General features: G+C 37.3%; 1 protein-coding gene across 1 annotated transcript; it reads right to left on the bottom strand.

Moving 5' to 3' along the window:
• Window positions 1–1,595: 1,595 nt before the first annotated feature.
• LOC134539307 (SIFamide-related peptide) lies at window positions 1,596–13,694 on the bottom strand. Its single transcript, XM_063381225.1, has 4 exons — window positions 13,621–13,694; window positions 5,619–5,771; window positions 4,137–4,272; window positions 1,596–1,996 (listed from the first exon to the last, which is right to left on the bottom strand). The coding sequence occupies exons 2-3, from the start codon at window positions 5,758–5,760 to the stop codon at window positions 4,181–4,183; spliced, it is 234 nt and encodes a 77-aa protein (XP_063237295.1). The 5' UTR covers window positions 5,761–5,771; window positions 13,621–13,694; the 3' UTR covers window positions 1,596–1,996; window positions 4,137–4,180.
• Between the last annotated feature and the right edge of the window lie 4,885 nt (window positions 13,695–18,579).

The following is an 18,579-nucleotide window of genomic DNA, read 5'->3' as shown; positions in this document are numbered from 1 at the left end:
TTTTTTTTTAATTCGCTCCCTAATGCAGTTGAATGGAGGTGGATGATTTTATATTTTATCTTCAATGAAAATAAATATTTATATTCATCGCCTCTTTCGAAATTAAAAAAATATATATATATGTGAGTGAAACTTTAAGGTGAACTGATATTTTAATGTGTATATTGCTTTTCTTACGTATTGATTAAATTCATCACAAACAGTTTTTTGCAAAGTTAAAACAATAGTTATGTTCTAAATTTGCCTTAGCTAAGCCGCGGGTGATCAGGTAGTACTAAACTAGAATTAATTACCTTCATTTAAAGGAAAGGGAATAGTTTTTTTTAATCGGTGATAGATATTGATTTTTTCTTTAATTTTGAACATCAAGTGTGCAAAATTTAACCAAGAAGTAGCAAAATTATGATTTAAGAGGGTAGGGTAAATGGTTAGAGATAGTTTTGCGAAATCAGATATAAACAGTGGTTTCCCCTTTATTTTATTTCCCCGCTATTTTAGTTTGTAATCACATGGAAATACAAATATTTTGTGTTCATATGTCTTGTCTTTGAAGCAACAACAGAATAACTCCAAGAATACAAGAATTTTGTCGTAAGGGCACCCAGAGTGGATATAATTATTACCCAGTGCATTGACTTCACTTTTTATCAACAAACCGAATACACTCCATTTTCATTTTCATTCCCTTAAGCTGGAATCACAATGTCACGACGAACACAAGACAAATACGATTAGGCGTCGTACATCGGCCCAAAACGACAAGAGTTAGCAAGGCACGATCACAATACCACGACAACGTTAACATGACGAAATCTACAATGGCTGTCGGCAAATCATTTCAAACCTAAAATCTCCATAAAAAGCAGTAAACAATGCGCCAAAAACACTGTCGGCCCTACATGAATATTTTACTTACTGTTGATAAGCAGAAGTGCATAACAATATAACATTTAGTCGTCTCTTGCACAAAGTGAGATTAAGTTTATTTTTATTTACAAGTACAGAAAATATTCCGCTATTAGCTATGCTAAAAAAAAAAAGAAATCAGCATAATAAACAGTTGAAGTCACACTACAAATGTGAAAGTGTGCCCAGACGTAAAACGAAATTTTGTTTTTCAGCATAAAATTTACCAATTAGGTAAATATTTTTTAAAGTTCAAATCTGTAAGGTTTTCCGTTTTGCTTTCCGCCGTGCAGAAAGACTTGAAGTTAGAAATATAATCTACTTCTTGCGGGCCGTCGGAGCGCGTATTTTGTCGTGCTGATGTCACTGCGGATCTCGTCTTTCATTGGCTACTGAGCGTGTCGGGCCTGTCGTGTCGTGTTTCCGTCGTGGACTTGTGACTCCAGCGAATTTCATAATAAGGTATAAGTAGCCTATGTGTTAATCTAGTGTATGGGTTACCTCTGCTTCAAATTATATCAGAATTAATTAGTTTTCAAAGACGTGGTTGTGTTACAAATATCCAAACATCCAAACTTCCACATTTATGTATCTACTAAAATGGTGTGCTGTATAGGCTAAAGTTTTCAGAAATTACATAATAAAGTACAAATTTATTTTCTTCTTTTTTTATAAATAAAAACAACATGTAGTTTATTATAGAGGCTTTATTAAATTGGTTTTGATAAAGAAAGTACAACATTCTAATATTTAAGATTTAAAGCTGTTATAATTAATTAGTTTTCTGTTGATGAAAAATTTAAATTTAAAATACTACCGAACAAAATCGAGAAAATTAAATCAGCACACATGATTAATATTATTTTAAAATATGTTATCAAGTAGAATGATAATTTAAAAAAAAAATCATTCCTGTACATTACAAACAATTTTTTCATATGCTTGGAAAATTATAATCTCTTGCAAATATATATTGACTATTTTTTTTTTAATTACTAGCATTGTGGCGAAGACGACTAAAAAAATGTTCAGATCTTGAGTTGAAGAACCACTCCGTGAGTTGCATGGATCCAGGGAAGCGACAAATCTTCTGAAAGATAAAAAAAATAGCATTAGTTCAAAATATTTTTTTAGATAACACTGAATCACCGCCGGGAACGGAGTTTTGCAAAAATATTATTTGTAGTTTTGTAGCGTTTTAGTTTTTAGTAACTGTAGCATCATCATTCCAGCATGTTATAAATAAAGATCAAAAAAACATTTAAAAAATTTTTGCTTTTGTACATAAAATATTTGAATTAATTGTAGGTATATCAGTCAGTGAGATTTATCGGTATATATTTTCTTCAAGTATTATTGGCAGTTAAATTTTAGCCACTGTTATGTTATGTAGTATTTTAGTCGTTTTTGACGAAAAAATATTGAATAAATGTTATTTAAACTGTAATCGGAATATATTTGTGTGCACTTGCGCGCCAGTATAACACCCAGATATAAATAATATATTCAATTTATATCAACATTAGAAAATCCTTTTTTTTTATTTACAATCCAATTTATTATAAAAAAAATTATTAATTTTAGGCCTCGTCAAACAATGCGTGGTTAGTATATGTTTGTTTTAATTATATTACAAATAGACGCTTTGCATTAGATGTACCGCAAAGTAGTAGCTTATTTCAACTACTTTTTAATATTGAAGAAATGATATTCCAACTGTAATTGGAATTGATCCAAAAAAAAGTCTGCAGGAGAAAAAAAATGGAAATATGTTTGTGAAACTATTCAGCAAGATATTTAAGCTGTCCAGATCTGGTTTTAATTTTAACAAACGTCTCTGAAAAACGATAGCAACTAATTTAATTAATTATAATTATCACATAGTAAGAAATGACATTAAACGTGGGGTATTTTAAATATGCTACATTCCTATATAAATTTTATTTGCATGTTCTATTTACAAGACGTTCAATCAGTGATAGGTACACATTTTATTATATACGTTTTTTTTTTTTTACAATTTTTGATGCTTCAGACATAACAATTATAGAATAAGTGACACTGTTAAAACCATTAGTAACTATAAAATTTGTAAAAAAAATTATAACTCTTTTTGAATAATCTTGAAACATTCATTGGTAAAATACAAAAAGTCATATTTATTTTGTATACTCCATTTTAGTTTCTGTTTAAGATTTTTTTGAAAACCAAAGTAACAATTAGTTAATATGAACTTAATCAATCTTTATTTATCTGTGTGTTGTGTTGTTTCTTGTTTTGTCGTAAAGTTAAATATATGTATCAGTATGTGCTTATACGGTACCTATTTTTTATGTATATGTCATAATTCGTTTATAAGTGTTGTAAGACACGAAAAACTGAATTTCAATTTGATCTGACGGTTTTAAAGAAGCAGAATAATATTTTTGAAAGACTGAAAGGCTGTGCAAATCACACCAACATTCCATGTACGAGCCTATGTCTCCCCTAGAGCGCCTGTGCTGCTTGCCCTGTGCCAACAACACAAAAATATTTCCCTCGCATTTTTCAACTTAAAAACCCATTTCATAGACTTTAAATAATTTAATATGGCCCTTGAATATTTGCGTTGGATTTGCACTACAATTACTTCAAGTATTCTTTGTGCAAAAATGTAAATTCTATGAAGCTAGTTACATTACGATTTTACGAGTAAGGTCGTTTTCCTCATTCCATAGAATGTATAAGAAATTGTGGCAGAATACTCCTTCGTACATGGAAAACTACCATATGTATTTTTTTTTTAAATCGTCGTAATAAGAATAAAAATAATAAGAAAACATTTATTTTTTTTCGTCTGCGATCTGGACGTTATATGTAATTGCAACTATCACCGTCAGAAGCGTAATCTGTAAGCTTTAAAGTTAACCTGAGAAACAGCTAGAGGGTTGACAGCGCTACCTACCGAGTATTCTATACACTACATCGAGGGCAATGCCGCTGTACTCTTTCCATAGAGTGTATACGAAAATATGGCAGAATTCCGTTTCGTCCTTTGAACGTATGGCAGTTTTCGGTTATGGTACTTTTTCCGCCTTTTTCGAAGAGGCCAGGCGGAATACTGTTATTATGGTAGTCTTCCAGTATGGTAGTATTCCGACCCCCCGCCCCTTCTGAGTATTCTCCCTCCACCCTCCATCCCCAGGGGGAGTTCACGCCTCTGTGACGAACAGGCTGACTGGCAGACTCACTGTGTCTCCGGTAGAGCGTGTGTTGACCTTGAACCTCGTCCACGTTATCGCTTGTCCGTCTGCGGGAACCACGAGGCGCAGGCTTCCGACGCTATCTCGCACATGGCGGACAGCACCCGGCCGTTGGACTCGTAGTCTGGCGAACAGAACACACACACACGGTGTCTCTACACTGTAACTTTTTTATTCGTGAATGGAAGATCACAGATATCTGTAAATTTGTACACGTGCATGCAAAAACAACCGTATCTCTACAAAGTGGCATAACAATTGGGTCAACAATTTTTAAAATAAAATAAATAAATGTGTGCGTGTAGTCCACGCGCAACATAAGTGAAACTTCTTGCTTATTTAGGGATAAATTATTAGTATTTTTTTTATTGAACAAGAGATAAAAATTTAGATTATTAAGGTTTCGGGTATGATTTCAAATGGTAAAAAAATATATCTATGCCATTTCCCGCGTTCTGTACTCTCGCATCCGTTCACTGGCACTTTGCCTTTGGTTATACCTCTTATCTTTTACCGCCTTTTTATTATTTTTAGGCATGATGTTAAAATCACGAACTCCAGCTGAATAAAATGAAGAAAAAAAACACCCCAATCGAACAAAAGATTACACTTGTAAAGTCTATCTCACAAGCCTGCAAGTCCTTTTGACATTTAAAAACACAGTGTTCACGTGCACTTATGAAGCTAACCCTTTTAAGTCCATGCGTGTTTTTTTACATTTCCAGTCACACTATTCCCATAAAAATTTACGATATCTCTATTTCCACTCAAATAAATACATTGTAGATACTTTAAATTAAATAAAGAAAACAATATGCTACCATCAATCGTTACCTGTTACGAAAACTGAGGAGTAGACAAACACAAGCAGAGTTACGAGAATCCCGTAGCTTCACTGCTGCGTCATTTCTACATATCCCCTTCCGTCTCCCCTCCCGGCTGTTACAGCTAGCATGTAGCATGCATGCTACGATACGTATCTCTCCCCATTCGACCGCTAGCGCATGCGTTGGAGTGGCGTCGCCGCTGACGCACTCTTCTGCTCTACCGGTTCCCCCCACCACGTACCTGACTATTCCCCTATTGCGATCGGAACGTAATTGTAGCCCCCTCAGCAGAGGAGCTCCGCTTGAGAAGCGGCGTGGTGACTGGGTGAGGGGGTGTGGAGTTAGGGGGTGAGGAGTAAGAGGGTGAGGGGGTAAGGGGGTGAGGAGTAAGCGGTTGAGGGGAAACGGGGTGAGATGACAGGTGGTAAGGGGTAAGGGGTAAGTTGGTAAGGTGGTAAGGCGATGAGGGGGAGAGGGGTGTGGGGGAGAGGGGGTGAGGGGGTGAGGGGGTGAGGTAGGGAATGGGTGAGGAGGTGAGGGGGGTAGGGTGTAAAGGTGATGAGGGGGTGAGGGGGGTAAGGTGTAAAGGGGGTGAGGGTATGAGGTGGTGAGGGGGTGGGGGGGTGAGGGGGTGAGGTCTCACCGCGGAGCTCGGCCACGTAGTTGCTGCGCTTGCCGAAGATGCTGCCGTTGAAGGGCGGCTTCTTGGCCGAGGTTGCCGCGGGGGCCGCCAGGAGCAGCAGCAGCGCCGCCAACACCACGCGCACCAGCATCGCTCTCTGCATGACGGCCGGACCTGCGAGAAGGCAGTTCTGGGCCCGTCCGCTAGATGGTGGCTTCCGCAATACATCGCTAACATAGCTACATCGATTGCGGGAAGTAATGCGTAAGCTATTATCGGTCAAACAAACCAGTGAAAATTGAATTCACTCTATTTTGGTAGCTACATATTTTTGTGGTGTGGCAAACCAGAAATGTTTGCATCTCCTACTCATTTATATATATAACATGACCTTTTTATTACAAAACTGCATTAAGTGTTCTTCACATTATTAAGTAATAAGTCGTAAAATAGATAAATTTACAGTACTAACATAAAACTTTGTACTAGAACCTCTATACCGAGGTTTTTTTCTTAGTTTTATTTAATTTTTATTTATTTATTTTTTTTGCTAGTAGTTATGGGCCCACCCAACAGATAGTGTCACATGTCGCGCGAAACATGGTTTCAGTTTCCCATGTAAGAGTCGCACTTCTATCTCCCTCCTTGTTCTGTGCTGGGCGGAGCCCGCGCCAGGATCGCGCCAGAACCCAACACTTCTGCACTCTTATCAGATTATACTCAGGCCTGCGCACTTCTCAACGACACAATCATCTTAACTCAAGACACACAATGAGTTCTTCGTGATTTCAAATAACTGAATCTTCGCGGAAACTCGACTCCTGAGTTGATGTTTCGTTCTAAAACAAAGGTGGACTAAATAAATTATGAGTGTTCTTACCGCAGACTTAACAAATTTTCGAATGTTTTTTGTTAAAAAGTTCTTTTTCGATTCAAATTCAAAGTAAGTTAACTCAAATGTCCGTAAATTTTTAACAGTTGTAGATCATACCATTAAATAATTCAGAGATTTGGCCTTAGATTATGGTCGCAGCCAGGATTTGTGGAAGGCTGGGGCCGAAGGAAGTTGTAGGAATACATGTTTTGATGCAACTGGGATGGAATTATTCCTCCCCCCCCCCCCAACTTTCCTGTAAAATTTTAATATATATATAGCCATATATATATAATCTTAAGAAAAGACATTTTGAGGCTGTTTGAGGAACTTTAAGTGTTTTTTTTTTTAACTTTAAATTCTTGAATGAATAATTTTCCTTATAAAAATTGATTCAGTCCCAACGTGTGTTTGAAGAGAAGGATTTACTTATAAAAAAATTCGTATTCAGTTGCCATTTATTGAACCATACATCAATCATTTTAAGCTGGTTAATGAGTTGTGTTATTTTGGAAAGCAAAGTTTCAGAGGGGGGCCATGACCCCACCCTGATTCTTCCTGAATACCCACCTTTCCCATGGAATATTTACAAATTTGTAATCTCAAATACTGAACGTTAGACATTCATAAAACCTTTAAAGAAAGAAAATGTCATAAATTTAAGTAATCTTAAATATAACATCAAAGATTAAAAACAAAAAATAATCATTCCAGCCTGGGAGGGGGTATTTATACCCTAACCCCCCCCCCCCCCCCAAACACCACGCCCCGGCCTAGGGGGGGAATTCGGTCGTAGCCAGGATTTTGTGAAGGATGAGGTTCAGCAAAAACATTATATCTTTTTATGTCAGTAAGTGTTTTTTATAGTTGCATTTTAGAAGAAAATTAGACTTTCCAACTGAAATATTAGGGAATATTAAACTTTCAGAACTCCAATGTTCGCAAATAAAATTTATGTAGTAATTAACTTGAAAAAATAAGTTTTTTATTTAATTGTTTTAAATACTTTTGTCGTCAATTCGATTGTTTGGTGACTTCGTTAAAACAAGTCATTTATGTGTTTAAGTTTTGAATATGTTTTAAGTTTTAAATACACGGAACAAACATGCTTATTATAACGCGTGTGCAAACCGGTGTTAAAGACAGACTACTTGGAAACACAGTTAGTTTATTCCTGTCGCTTCTGAATATGAGGTACGTCGTGCTATAATAGGGCGGTATTACATTATTGTAGCCCACTGATGATTACAATAATCCTGTCAAAATAATTTATTTGTAACCTGTAGGTAAGTTACAATAATTTTATAATTATATTTACGCTTGTAATTTTTTCCTTTTAAATCCTGGAAGTAATGCGTCCGCACCATACAGACTTCCTCCCCCCCCCCCCCCCTTTTTCTAGTTTAATGTCCCAGCTAGGGCTGTAGATTTACAAAAGATTCCTTTGGAAACCATTTGTCAAGAAATAGTTTGTAAAGCTACAAGAAAGATATTTGTGCAACACACGGCTATGGTTTATTTTTTTAATATACGTTAATAGTACTGAGTATTTCTTACGAATATTGGCGCATAATGTTAGTGTTTTAATTGATACCTATTTCATTCAAACATATTCTTTTAAACCTTGGAAATGATTATGAGTATACAATAATTGTACTTTATGTTGTTTTATTAGTGTTATTAAAGTGCGCAGTTAATACTGGAAAGATGATCAGGGAACAGTTTACAAATAACTTTAACTATTGTAGGCACTGAGACAACACAAAGCATAAATGCCCCGGTCAAGAATCCGAACCCAGTATTACTGCGAGCACTGTTATTTAGAGATACATTGGTTTTCATGTAAATATACAAATTTACAAATTTCTGTAATTTTAAATTAATAGTTCTGTTCCATTTAAAAAAAAAAAAAAAACATTACAATGTAGCTTCTTGCGTGCCCTTGTTCCTATAATGTAATATATCCACAGTTTGTACGTCACTGTTTAACAGAGATATTGGAAGATTCCAAATGGGGCACGCGCTAGCAAACTAGACTTTTGCTAGTAGGCAACGACCGGAAAAAATAAAAACAGTTCTTTTCAATATGGCTGTCATAATATTCACTTACGTACTCTCTTATGGACAAATCAAAACTTTTTTTTCAATGCAGCTCAACAGCTGTATTCGTCTCCACTATAATTGGCTTAACTAGTCTCCCTCGTATATAATCCAGCTTTATGTTTTCCCTGTGGCGAGTTGATGCTCTACTTCCAGTGTTGATACTTCGTTCAAGATAAGGTAGGCGAGTGAGCTAATGAATGAATGAATGAATGAACGAATCAAGGCTTAACGTCTCGTCAACCTGGAACATTGAAGGAATGGATCTGTAACGGAAAACGGAAGTAATCCAACAGAAACCCCGCACACGGAAACGTCCGCCATGTTTTCGCTTGCAAAATATGAGACTATTTATTTGTCATAGGTGCCGAAAGGAACGTCCAGGCTCTAAACGGCTGGACATTTTGACGTAAAGAAAAATATACTCCGCGTAGCACCTACACCAGTTAATAGAGTATAAATAATTAATTTTTTTTAATTTTATAAAAAAGTAAAAAAGTAAAACAATTTCTCCCTGATTTCACGAGAGTGTTGAATTTACAGTATACATGTGTGGACTTCTCGAAGAATGATAAACCTCAAATAAACGTAATTTTCTTATTAGTTCCAAATAACGAAACCGTAGTAGTAACTACGTCTTATTCCAACTTCAAAATTCTGGGTTCCGTTTTAACAGTGTGAACATACACTTGGAATATCTTTTATTTTGCTTCTAACATTGCGTGTTTTACACATTATTTTAAATAAATTATTTATATAACAGTAACTAATTGTTTATAAAAGTCTTATCGTACTAAACGATTCCTTGTTTAATGGTTTTATTGAACTTAGAAAGCAAATATTTATGTCAGTTCTAGCATGTTTTGAAGGCATGGAAGCGTGTGGTATACAGTTTTGAATAAACAGTTTGTTTTTAGCTTATGTGTTCACACTCTTTAATTTCATTACATTATTCATAAATCAATAAAAATTTTGTTTTCCCAAAACCCAGAAAAAAAATTTAGTACGGTTTTGAAAAAAAAACTTAATTTTTATTGAGTTACGAATGATATGCTAAAATTAAAGTGTTTGAAGACTTAGACTACAGACCAAAGATCATCCATAACTGTACACCACAAGTTTCCATGTTTTCAGTACATGCTATGGCTGACATAAATATCTGCCGTTAAAGTTCATAAAAATCGTTCATTAATGTTTTCTGTTTGAAATGATTTAAAAAAAAACGGAATATTAGAATAAAAATTATTTAGGATGCTCGCCGAGCATAGGACAACTATGAAATTCGAGTGGTAACCGTGACATTAGATGGCTGAGAAATGAAGATAAAGGTGTAATGCAAGTCCTTTGAGTGTTTTTGTTAACCTTTACCGGTTTGTTTCATGTCTAAAAAAAAAAATTAATCTGAAAAGATGCGTTATAGCCCTTTTCATTCTTAAAAAAAAAGTTTTAAAAAAAAAACTAAATATGGTAACACAACCACACACCTGTCCTCAACGTATTCTTTAATATTTTTATTTTTTATTTTTGTAAACAGACACAACTCTGATGTCTCAAGCAGTTCCAAAAAAAAAAAAAAAAAGCGTGGTTTATTTTGAAGCCCTGCGTACCGCGTGTGTGTGTGCCCTCAACAAGTCATGTATACGCCAATGAGATCCTCGTGAGTCCAAATGAAATACTAGGAAACCAATTTTAAAAGTCCCAGGCACACCGCGTTATCCTGGACCCGGTAGAGGCGAGCGCATGGTTCTTCCTTCCCTTCCCCCCCCCCCCCTTCCCCAGCACCTTGATGGACGTAGAGCAAATACGAGAGATAACAGCCTCTCCTTGGACCACTTGCTGCCGGCCGGTCGATACCCTTCACGCCCACTGACCGCCATTAGCCCGAAGATGTCCTGCTCTCCTCTCAGGGGTCTCCCCCCTCCACACTGTCACCAGTCTGCAGGGGCGGACCACCACCCCCCCCCCCCACCCCTCCTGGAGGCTCCGGCATAGCACTGGGTTCCCCGGCATGTTCTGCTTTTTCCAACGGTGATCCGTGCAGTACCACTGCTCTATGATCGTGTCCTGAAACTCGTTTAACGACAATGTAAAAATGGAACAGAAACATTCATGTAAAAAAAAAAAACATACATATGTGCATTCACATGAGGAGAAAAAACTATGCTTTTGTGTTGTCCCAGTACCTCCTACATTTAAAGTTTTTCGTAAACAGTTCCGTGAATAGTTTCCCGGTATCAACTGCGCACATTAATAAGCATAATGAAACAAAATAAAGTCAAATTATTGAAAATTCTATTATTTTTCCCCCCATGGTTTGAAAACGTTATGCTTGAATGAAACATCTGTTAAATAATGGAATTACGCGCCGATTTTCGTAAGAAATACTCAGTATTGTCTCGATAAACGTATTTAATACAAGCATAAATAACCATAGACACATGTTGTGCAAAGTCACGATATATTTCTTGTAGCAATGCAAACTATTTCTACGCAAATTTTTTTTTTCCAAAGGGATGTTTTTTTAAATACACATATGTGTACACATTTTCGCGTTTATGATTGGACCACAGAGCTGTAGACACGCCCCTGACGACCCATGAGCAGGTCGTGAACAAGTGTAGCCTCGTGTAAAAAGGTGCAGCTACGTGTAAAAAAGTGCAGCCTCGTCTAAACAAATGTAGCCACGTGTAAACAAGTGCAGCCACATGTGAACAAGTGTATCCTCGTGTAAACAAATGCAGCTACCTGTAAACAAATGCAGCTACCTGTAAACAAATGCAGCTATGTATAAACAAATGTAGCCACGTGTAAACAAGTGCAGCTCGTGCAAACAAGTTTAGCCACGTGTAAACAAGTGTAGCCTCGTGTAAAAAGGTGCAGCTACGTGTAAAAATGTGCAGCCTCGTCTAAACAAATGTAGCCACGTGTAAACAAGTGCAGCTACGTGTAAAAAGTGCAGCTACCTGTAAACAAGTGCAGCCACATGTGAACAAGTGCAGCCACGTGTAAACAAATGCAGCTATGGATAAACAAATGTAGCCACGTGTAAACAAGTGCAGCTCGTGCAAACAAGTTTAGCCACGTGTAAACAAGTGCAACCACGTATAAACCCGCAAAGGATGTGACCTTGTTATATCGATTGACGAGTAGGTACCGGGAAAATTCGCGGGTCCAATGAACTCTACGATAGATTCCGCGATCCAAGCTCAGGCAAAACTTCACCTGTTGCTGACTTCAGGAGTCTCAACTGGGTCAATTGTGATTCGATACTTCTTTGATAGAGGGATCTCTAATTGACCCCAGCTTAACAACGAGCCAATGGCAAAAGCAGCACAAAGGTTTACAATAATTTTTCGAATATTAGCATATCACAAAATGAATCCGCGTTTTTTATATCAGTACTAATGATCAGTCTATACAAATATTTGACTATATATGTATATTATATATATATAGGAAGTAAAGATCTACACGTCCATTTTTTATGAAATATAATTAGCACCAAGTCCATGTAATACATTTTTCGCTCAATGTATTGGTAATAAATTATTCATACCGTTATGTGCTAAGTGAAAATTTTGTATTCTTAGACCTAAAACACTATTCGCCCCCCCCCCCCCAAAAAAAAATAAAAATGAAAAAACTAAACTATTAGGCTGAAAATATTAATTTTTGTGAAATAAATATGTTAAAGAATAATGTGTTAAAAGTTTCATAAAACAATTACTACCACTAGTAAAGAAACCTGAAAATAAATAAAGTTGAAACAAATTGCAAACTTGCTCTCCTCGAAAATTATAATTTTGTGACGCGGTGTTCTATACTTCAGGGTTCTAAATAAAATAAAAAATTGTCATAGTCTTCGAGCTATAAAAAAATTTCAATACTCACCGTGCACCAAATTATTAGATAATGTGACTAAATATATTTGCTACGCAATCAAAAATAATCCCTACAGTTGATAACAATTCAAAATAAAGTCTAACATGCTTCACTTTTAGGGGAAAAAAATTACTTGGAAGTCTCACGCGGCAGAAAAAAAAATTGACTATTCTTCTGTAAAAAAAATACTTTCTTAACTTAACATTTTATTTGAAAACATGGCTAATTAAAACAAATAACTTTTTAGTTAGTATTTTTTTAAAGTGTGAATAATCAAAAGTTACCCAATTAAAAATTGTTGCCGCAAAAGCCACGCAGAGATTTTTTTTTCTCCCTCAAAAGTATGACGTGTTTGATTTTATATTGAATTGTTACCAACAGAATGAATATTTATGATTGCGTAGTAAAAAAATGCAGGTCACCGAATCCAATAATTTTGTGCAGGGTGGGTGTTTAATAACTTTTGGGGGGGGAAATTGTCAACAGCTCTCAAACTACGACACTTTATTTATTTATTTTATTTTTTCAGATTCGCAATTTACTGGCTTGTCACCTGTTCTCGGCTTGACGTAAGAGTTCTGGGACATCCTGTGCGTTACAGGCAATTGAAGTTTACAATATTTCTTATAGAATCAGCATTTTTTTGTAAGTCACGCTCGTATTTGTAAATGTACCCCGAGGTGGACCAGTCAGTATGTGAGTGTTTTCATAGCAACTTGTATAATTAAAAAAAAAAAAACTAATAAATCGACGGAACCATAGATTAAAAAAAAAAAGGGGGGGGGGGTAGTCTGTAAAGTTGGTTTACAGACGATAATTTTACGTGATAACGTCATAAGAAAAAATTTATAAAAAATTTCATACTTTTTAATTTTCAAATATTATTTACAGTTTTTGCAAATTTAATTTAAATAATTTATTTAAATATATATCACGGACAATTAGTTAAAAAAAAAACGCCCGCCTTGACCTGTTCGATATTTTAGAAGATTTTTCTCGCACGGTGGTCGGCCGGTTCTTTCACGCTCGGCTCAGGCGGAACGTGACGATTTTTCGTGCGTGCAGCCGGCGTTCATCGATTTCTAAAGACGTTATCACGTCGAACAAAAAAAAAAAGTTGCATTCGTCAAGTTTTCGGTCATGGTCTGCTCAGCATGACTCACTCACCTAAGGTTGCGCAACACACAGCGTCTCTTGGAGTCTGTGGTCAGGACTCCGGACAACAGCTTCTGCGAAGATGGCTGTCCGAGGGCCCGGCTTATATACCACGGCCGGGACGCCACGAAGGCTGTGATGGAAGGCACTTCCACCCCCCACCTCCACCCCTATATTCCCTGATACATCTATACCCGTCTCCAGGAAACACCCCCTCCCCCCTGGCAGGTTCTTTTCGCGCGTCCCCTCGGCGAAGCGACGTACAGACTTTGATTCAATTACCCGCGGTCCATTCCGCCGCATGTCCGCTCGCCCGGGGACCCTAGCTTCCAGGTGGTGGACAGTCGCTGCCCGGTGGTTGTGGACCTCGCCCGGCCCTATCGGACATCTCGATACGGGGCGTTCTGTGCGCGGGGGTGATTACACAGAGGAAAAGGTTTTGTTTGAATCAAACAAATATTCGTTTACATAGTATGCCGAAACGAATTATTACTTGGAGGAACAAAAATATTTTGTTAGCTTAACCAAACTCGGTAGGTAACAAAAATAATTTGTTACACCTAACATAATATATATTCGAGTTGTCAAAATCATTTTGTTGAGTCAACAGAATCTTTCCTACTACAAAACATTTGTTTGAATTAACAAAATATATTTATTTCGCCATATACAAGCAAATGTTTTGTTGAGGCAAACAAACCTTTCTCTCAGTGTACATTGGCAATCCTGTTGACGCTCTTCGTGGGGAAATACATCCCCTTCCTTTTTTAAATATTGGTAGTGGTAAGTTCTCTGAAGAAGTTCTGCCTAAATCATACACCACTCAAGAATTTTACCAAAACAATATGGCGTGTGGCTGTGTCAAGGACACGACCGTGTGTTGTACGCGAACACGTGTTACGTAAAAGGTAATATTTTCTATACGAAAAAATATATATATAATACGCTATTTTATGTATGTTATAATCATGTTTGAACAATAAGAAGCCATGCATAATTTCAACCGCCCCAAGCTGCAGATGTACTGGCACCATCGTTGATCCGCTCGGCCGCATTCATTCTTTTACATTCCCGGCACTGCTTCACTCGGTCATATGGTGTTTTATTGGTATCATTCGATTGCTTTTGGGGAGCCCTTTCTAGCCATGTACAATCTCTGTATTTGGATTTGGCGTTTTGACGCGTTTAGGCCGACATTATGTGTTTTTTATTATAAATATATTTTTATTTTAATACCATATATATTCACTGTAATTATTTTACACTAGTGTTTTATATATGCGATCGATAGATTTTGACGAGAGCTGACGATTGAAACTCAAACGAATGTCGTAGTTTCTCCGAGTCAAAAGTTACACTAAATGGAAATCTCGAAATGCAGCAAAATGACCTCAAAATGGCGGCGCTTCCCCCTCCACCGCGCGCGATGCGTCACAGACCTCTGTTAGCGTAACTAATTCTTTGATCCTTTAGCTATCCAGTGGTGTAATTGAAGTATGGATGTAGATGATATATGTGTAGCTGCAACACCAAACTGTATCCCCCGATTTTGTTATCATTCGTTTTTTGAATTGCCTCCCACTAAGGAAGCAATTTTAAAGACGTATTCACGTAAAAAATATGACTGCATTTATATTCAAAGATATTATTAATAGAAATTAATATAGTTAAAAAATACACCATTTTAAAATTACTATAAAATATCCATCTAACAGGTCATATACAAAAAAAGCTTGGGGAGTGCGCAATTATTTCATGTTTAAATTAAAAGTTTCTTCCAAACCAAGTTTATTTTTCGCCCATTCAGGTGCACGCAAATAGATGACGAAGATTCTGTCCCACCAGAAGTTCGCGTGGCGTAAACACAGTTCATCCAGACCAACACCATCTACAATCAGATCAGCTGTACTCACAATTTCTCCCGTCGCTGCCGCAGAAACACTCGTAGCTAATCTCGAAAACAAAGGCATTTAAAAAAATTTCCGTGCCTTTAAATAAATATATATCTTGGCCTGCCCCCCGAAAGCCGAACAAACGTGCTCGATGCTCAACGTGTGGAATTCGAAGTCTCGTGAACAGTTATGCACCGCGCCCGGGCATGGCCTGTACACTCACACAGTCTAGGGGCCTATTTTACTGCCCGCGCGCACAGGCGCTACAACGAGGTCTCGCCTCGGTAACTTCTCCCGTAAGCTAGCGGCCAAGTCGCGGCGACCAGGTCGCGGCGACCAGAAACACACACGCGACAATGTCGGCGACCACGCGGCGACATCGACAGTGCAACAACGGAGCTCGAAGAGGCAGGACTCTTTTATTGTTCACTCCTTTCGAAACGCCGTGCCGAAAGAAAGAGAACTATTTGGGTTCATCCCATTCTTCAATCGTGACCATCAAAAGGTATGTTTGTAACTTTTTTAACGTGACAACGTCTAATAAATCGATGAACGCCGGCTGCACGCACAAAAAAGTGTCCCGTTATGCACATTGTCCCGTTACGCGCATTGTACACTTGTGCTGCATCTATCTCTTTTCCACTCGACTGGAATAACCATCGATTTGACTTTTCCGAGGCACATTAAACTTGAAACACTCCCATTCGTTTCCTACTTTTCCTATCATCGTCCTATCCTAAACAGAATAACACAGATTGGAAGTAGTTAAATAGCAAACATGTATAAAAGTTATAGTTAAAATAATCTCTTCGTTAAAGTATTAAACATATTTGAATTAATGAGTGCAAATAAAAGTAAATTTATCAATTAAATTGTAGATTTCATTTCACTCCTTATTTGTATCCATACAAAATAGGGATAATTCAATAAAACTGATTTAATTTTATTCATAAAAGTATGCAATCATTTTATCAATGTTTTGTTATGACGTTGTCACGTTAAACTATCGTCCGTAAACCGACTTTACAGACAACCAATTTTTTTTTGTTACAAAGATTTGAGAAAACGTGAAGACTAATTCTTTAATTGTACGACAATGTCTGTTAAGTCATTTGATGAACTTCAAGAAAGTTAAACGTAATTCTATTACAGGTGTGGATACTCGTTTGGGGAACAGCATTTCGCCAGAAGGAAAGCTTCTTGTCACCTCAAGGTAAGGAAAATCTTCCTCTGTGATTCAGTAATACATTGGCTGATAATGTTTTTCTATTTACTAGACAATCTACAATAATACAAAAGTATCAAGATATGTTAATTGTCATTAATTGCGAGTGAGAATGAGCTATTTTGAACAAGCAAGTACACACAATTTATGTACTACTGAAATTTTTATAACAAATATAAATATCAAGCAAGTTTAAAGTTACATAAAAAGATCATAGATTTGCGATTCACACTGAGATCCATTTGCACTTGAAGCGGAGGAGTCCACCGAAACAGATATTTTCGCTAGTGCTTGTTGACCGCGATAGCACTGGCGGCAGCGAGCTATCCGACATGTTGAGACATGCACCCGAGTGCACCCAACTGCGACCACTTTCATGTCGCAGCGACACGTCTGGTCGCCGCGACCAAGTGCGCGCTTTTACAACTGTTGTCGCGTACCTCCAGGCCATCTAGTGTGCGGGAGACCCGTGTAAGCAGCGGACTGCTGACTCCCTTGTGACTTCACCACACACGGGAAGCCTTCTTTTCACAGACGAGAGAGCCAAAACCCGAAGTTCCCCGAAGTTCATGTTTTTTTTTTCCGTATCTTTAATGTAGATAGATCCTAACCAAATCAACTGTCCACAATGTTTTAAAGTATTGACCATTAGTATCATTTTATCAACACCGCCATATTTATTTACAATGAACAAAAAAAAAACCGAAGATGCACGATCGGGCGTTTGGCTCTCTCGTCTGTGAAAAGAAGGCTTCCCACCACACACACACTCGCCAACGTCTTTTTTTTACAGGGCAGCCAACTCACACTTCCTATTGCCAACTGTCACGTGAACTATCTACACGAGGAAACTGATTCCGCACTCCCGCGCAACTCCCCAGTGATACAGTACAATTAGAAACAAGAAATTATTAAAAACCTAGGATAAATAGCTTTTAATTTAAAACCCAAACTAACCATTAAATATAACATTCAAATATTTTTAAAAAATAAGTAAACAAGCATATATTATTATTTTTTATATTAATAAAAAGGGTTTCAAATACAAAACAGTATTTTGTTCAGAGTCCTGGCCACAAATTGGAGTATTTTTCATCGTGTGAAAATTTTGTTGCATGGTGCCCGCGCGTCGTAAAAATTAAAAAAAAAAAAAATCTCGAATTTTTCAAATCAAATCACGAAAAAAAAAAATGACTACAACGAAGATAAACGGAAAGAAATATTAAAAAAAAAAACCTTTAAATTCACATTTATTTAACCAACAACACCGTGTCGATATGATGCAAGATATTACTACGGAAAGGATGGGTATCATCGATGTGATAGCCCTTTTCATGGAGATCATCGGGAAAAATAAAATAAAAAGTTGAAAATCGTTAAATGATTTAAATTAAAATTTTTTTTAACAAAAATAAATTTTTTTAAAAATTCGCCACAGATGGCAGCACCGCGGTTGTCTCACACACACACACACACACAATGGGGAAGGAGGGGGGGGGGGGTATGGGGGAAGGAAGGATTATGAAGTCTCTGCGCGGGGACCAGGCGGTCCCTCGGCCAATCCTGCTTCTCTAACCTCGTCTCGCCAAGAGCTGGTGCGTTTTAATTGGGTTCACGACCGGGGGTTGTCGTAGACCCGGGCGTACTGGGTGTGGCTGAGCTGTGACATAGCTGTCAGTGTGGCCGGACCCATCGCGTCCGAGAGTTTAAAAGAAAACAAAACAAACAAGCGAAGACCAGATAAGAGCCCGTCTACAATAGTCCGAACCTGTGCGTGGTCCGTGTCATCCGAATGTGAGTGACGTCACATTGTCTCACCGAAAACTGCCCTGTCCACAATTGCGATGTCCGATG

Source organism: Bacillus rossius, chromosome 15, assembly GCF_032445375.1.
Source record: "Bacillus rossius redtenbacheri isolate Brsri chromosome 15, Brsri_v3, whole genome shotgun sequence".
Lineage (NCBI taxonomy): Eukaryota > Metazoa > Arthropoda > Insecta > Phasmatodea > Bacillidae > Bacillus > Bacillus rossius.
This window is presented reverse-complemented; position numbering and strand designations above follow the sequence as displayed.

What these genes read in the sequence shown, in the direction of transcription:
- LOC134539307 (XM_063381225.1), bottom strand. Translation starts at nt 5,760, where the DNA reads ATGCAGAGAGCGATGCTGGTGCGCGTGGTGTTGGCGGCGCTGCTGCTG. An exon ending in CTACGTGGCCGAGCTCCGCG is followed by an intron (nt 4,273 to 5,618) that starts GTGAGACCTCAC and finishes TCTGTTCGCCAG; the next exon opens with ACTACGAGTCCAACGGCCGG.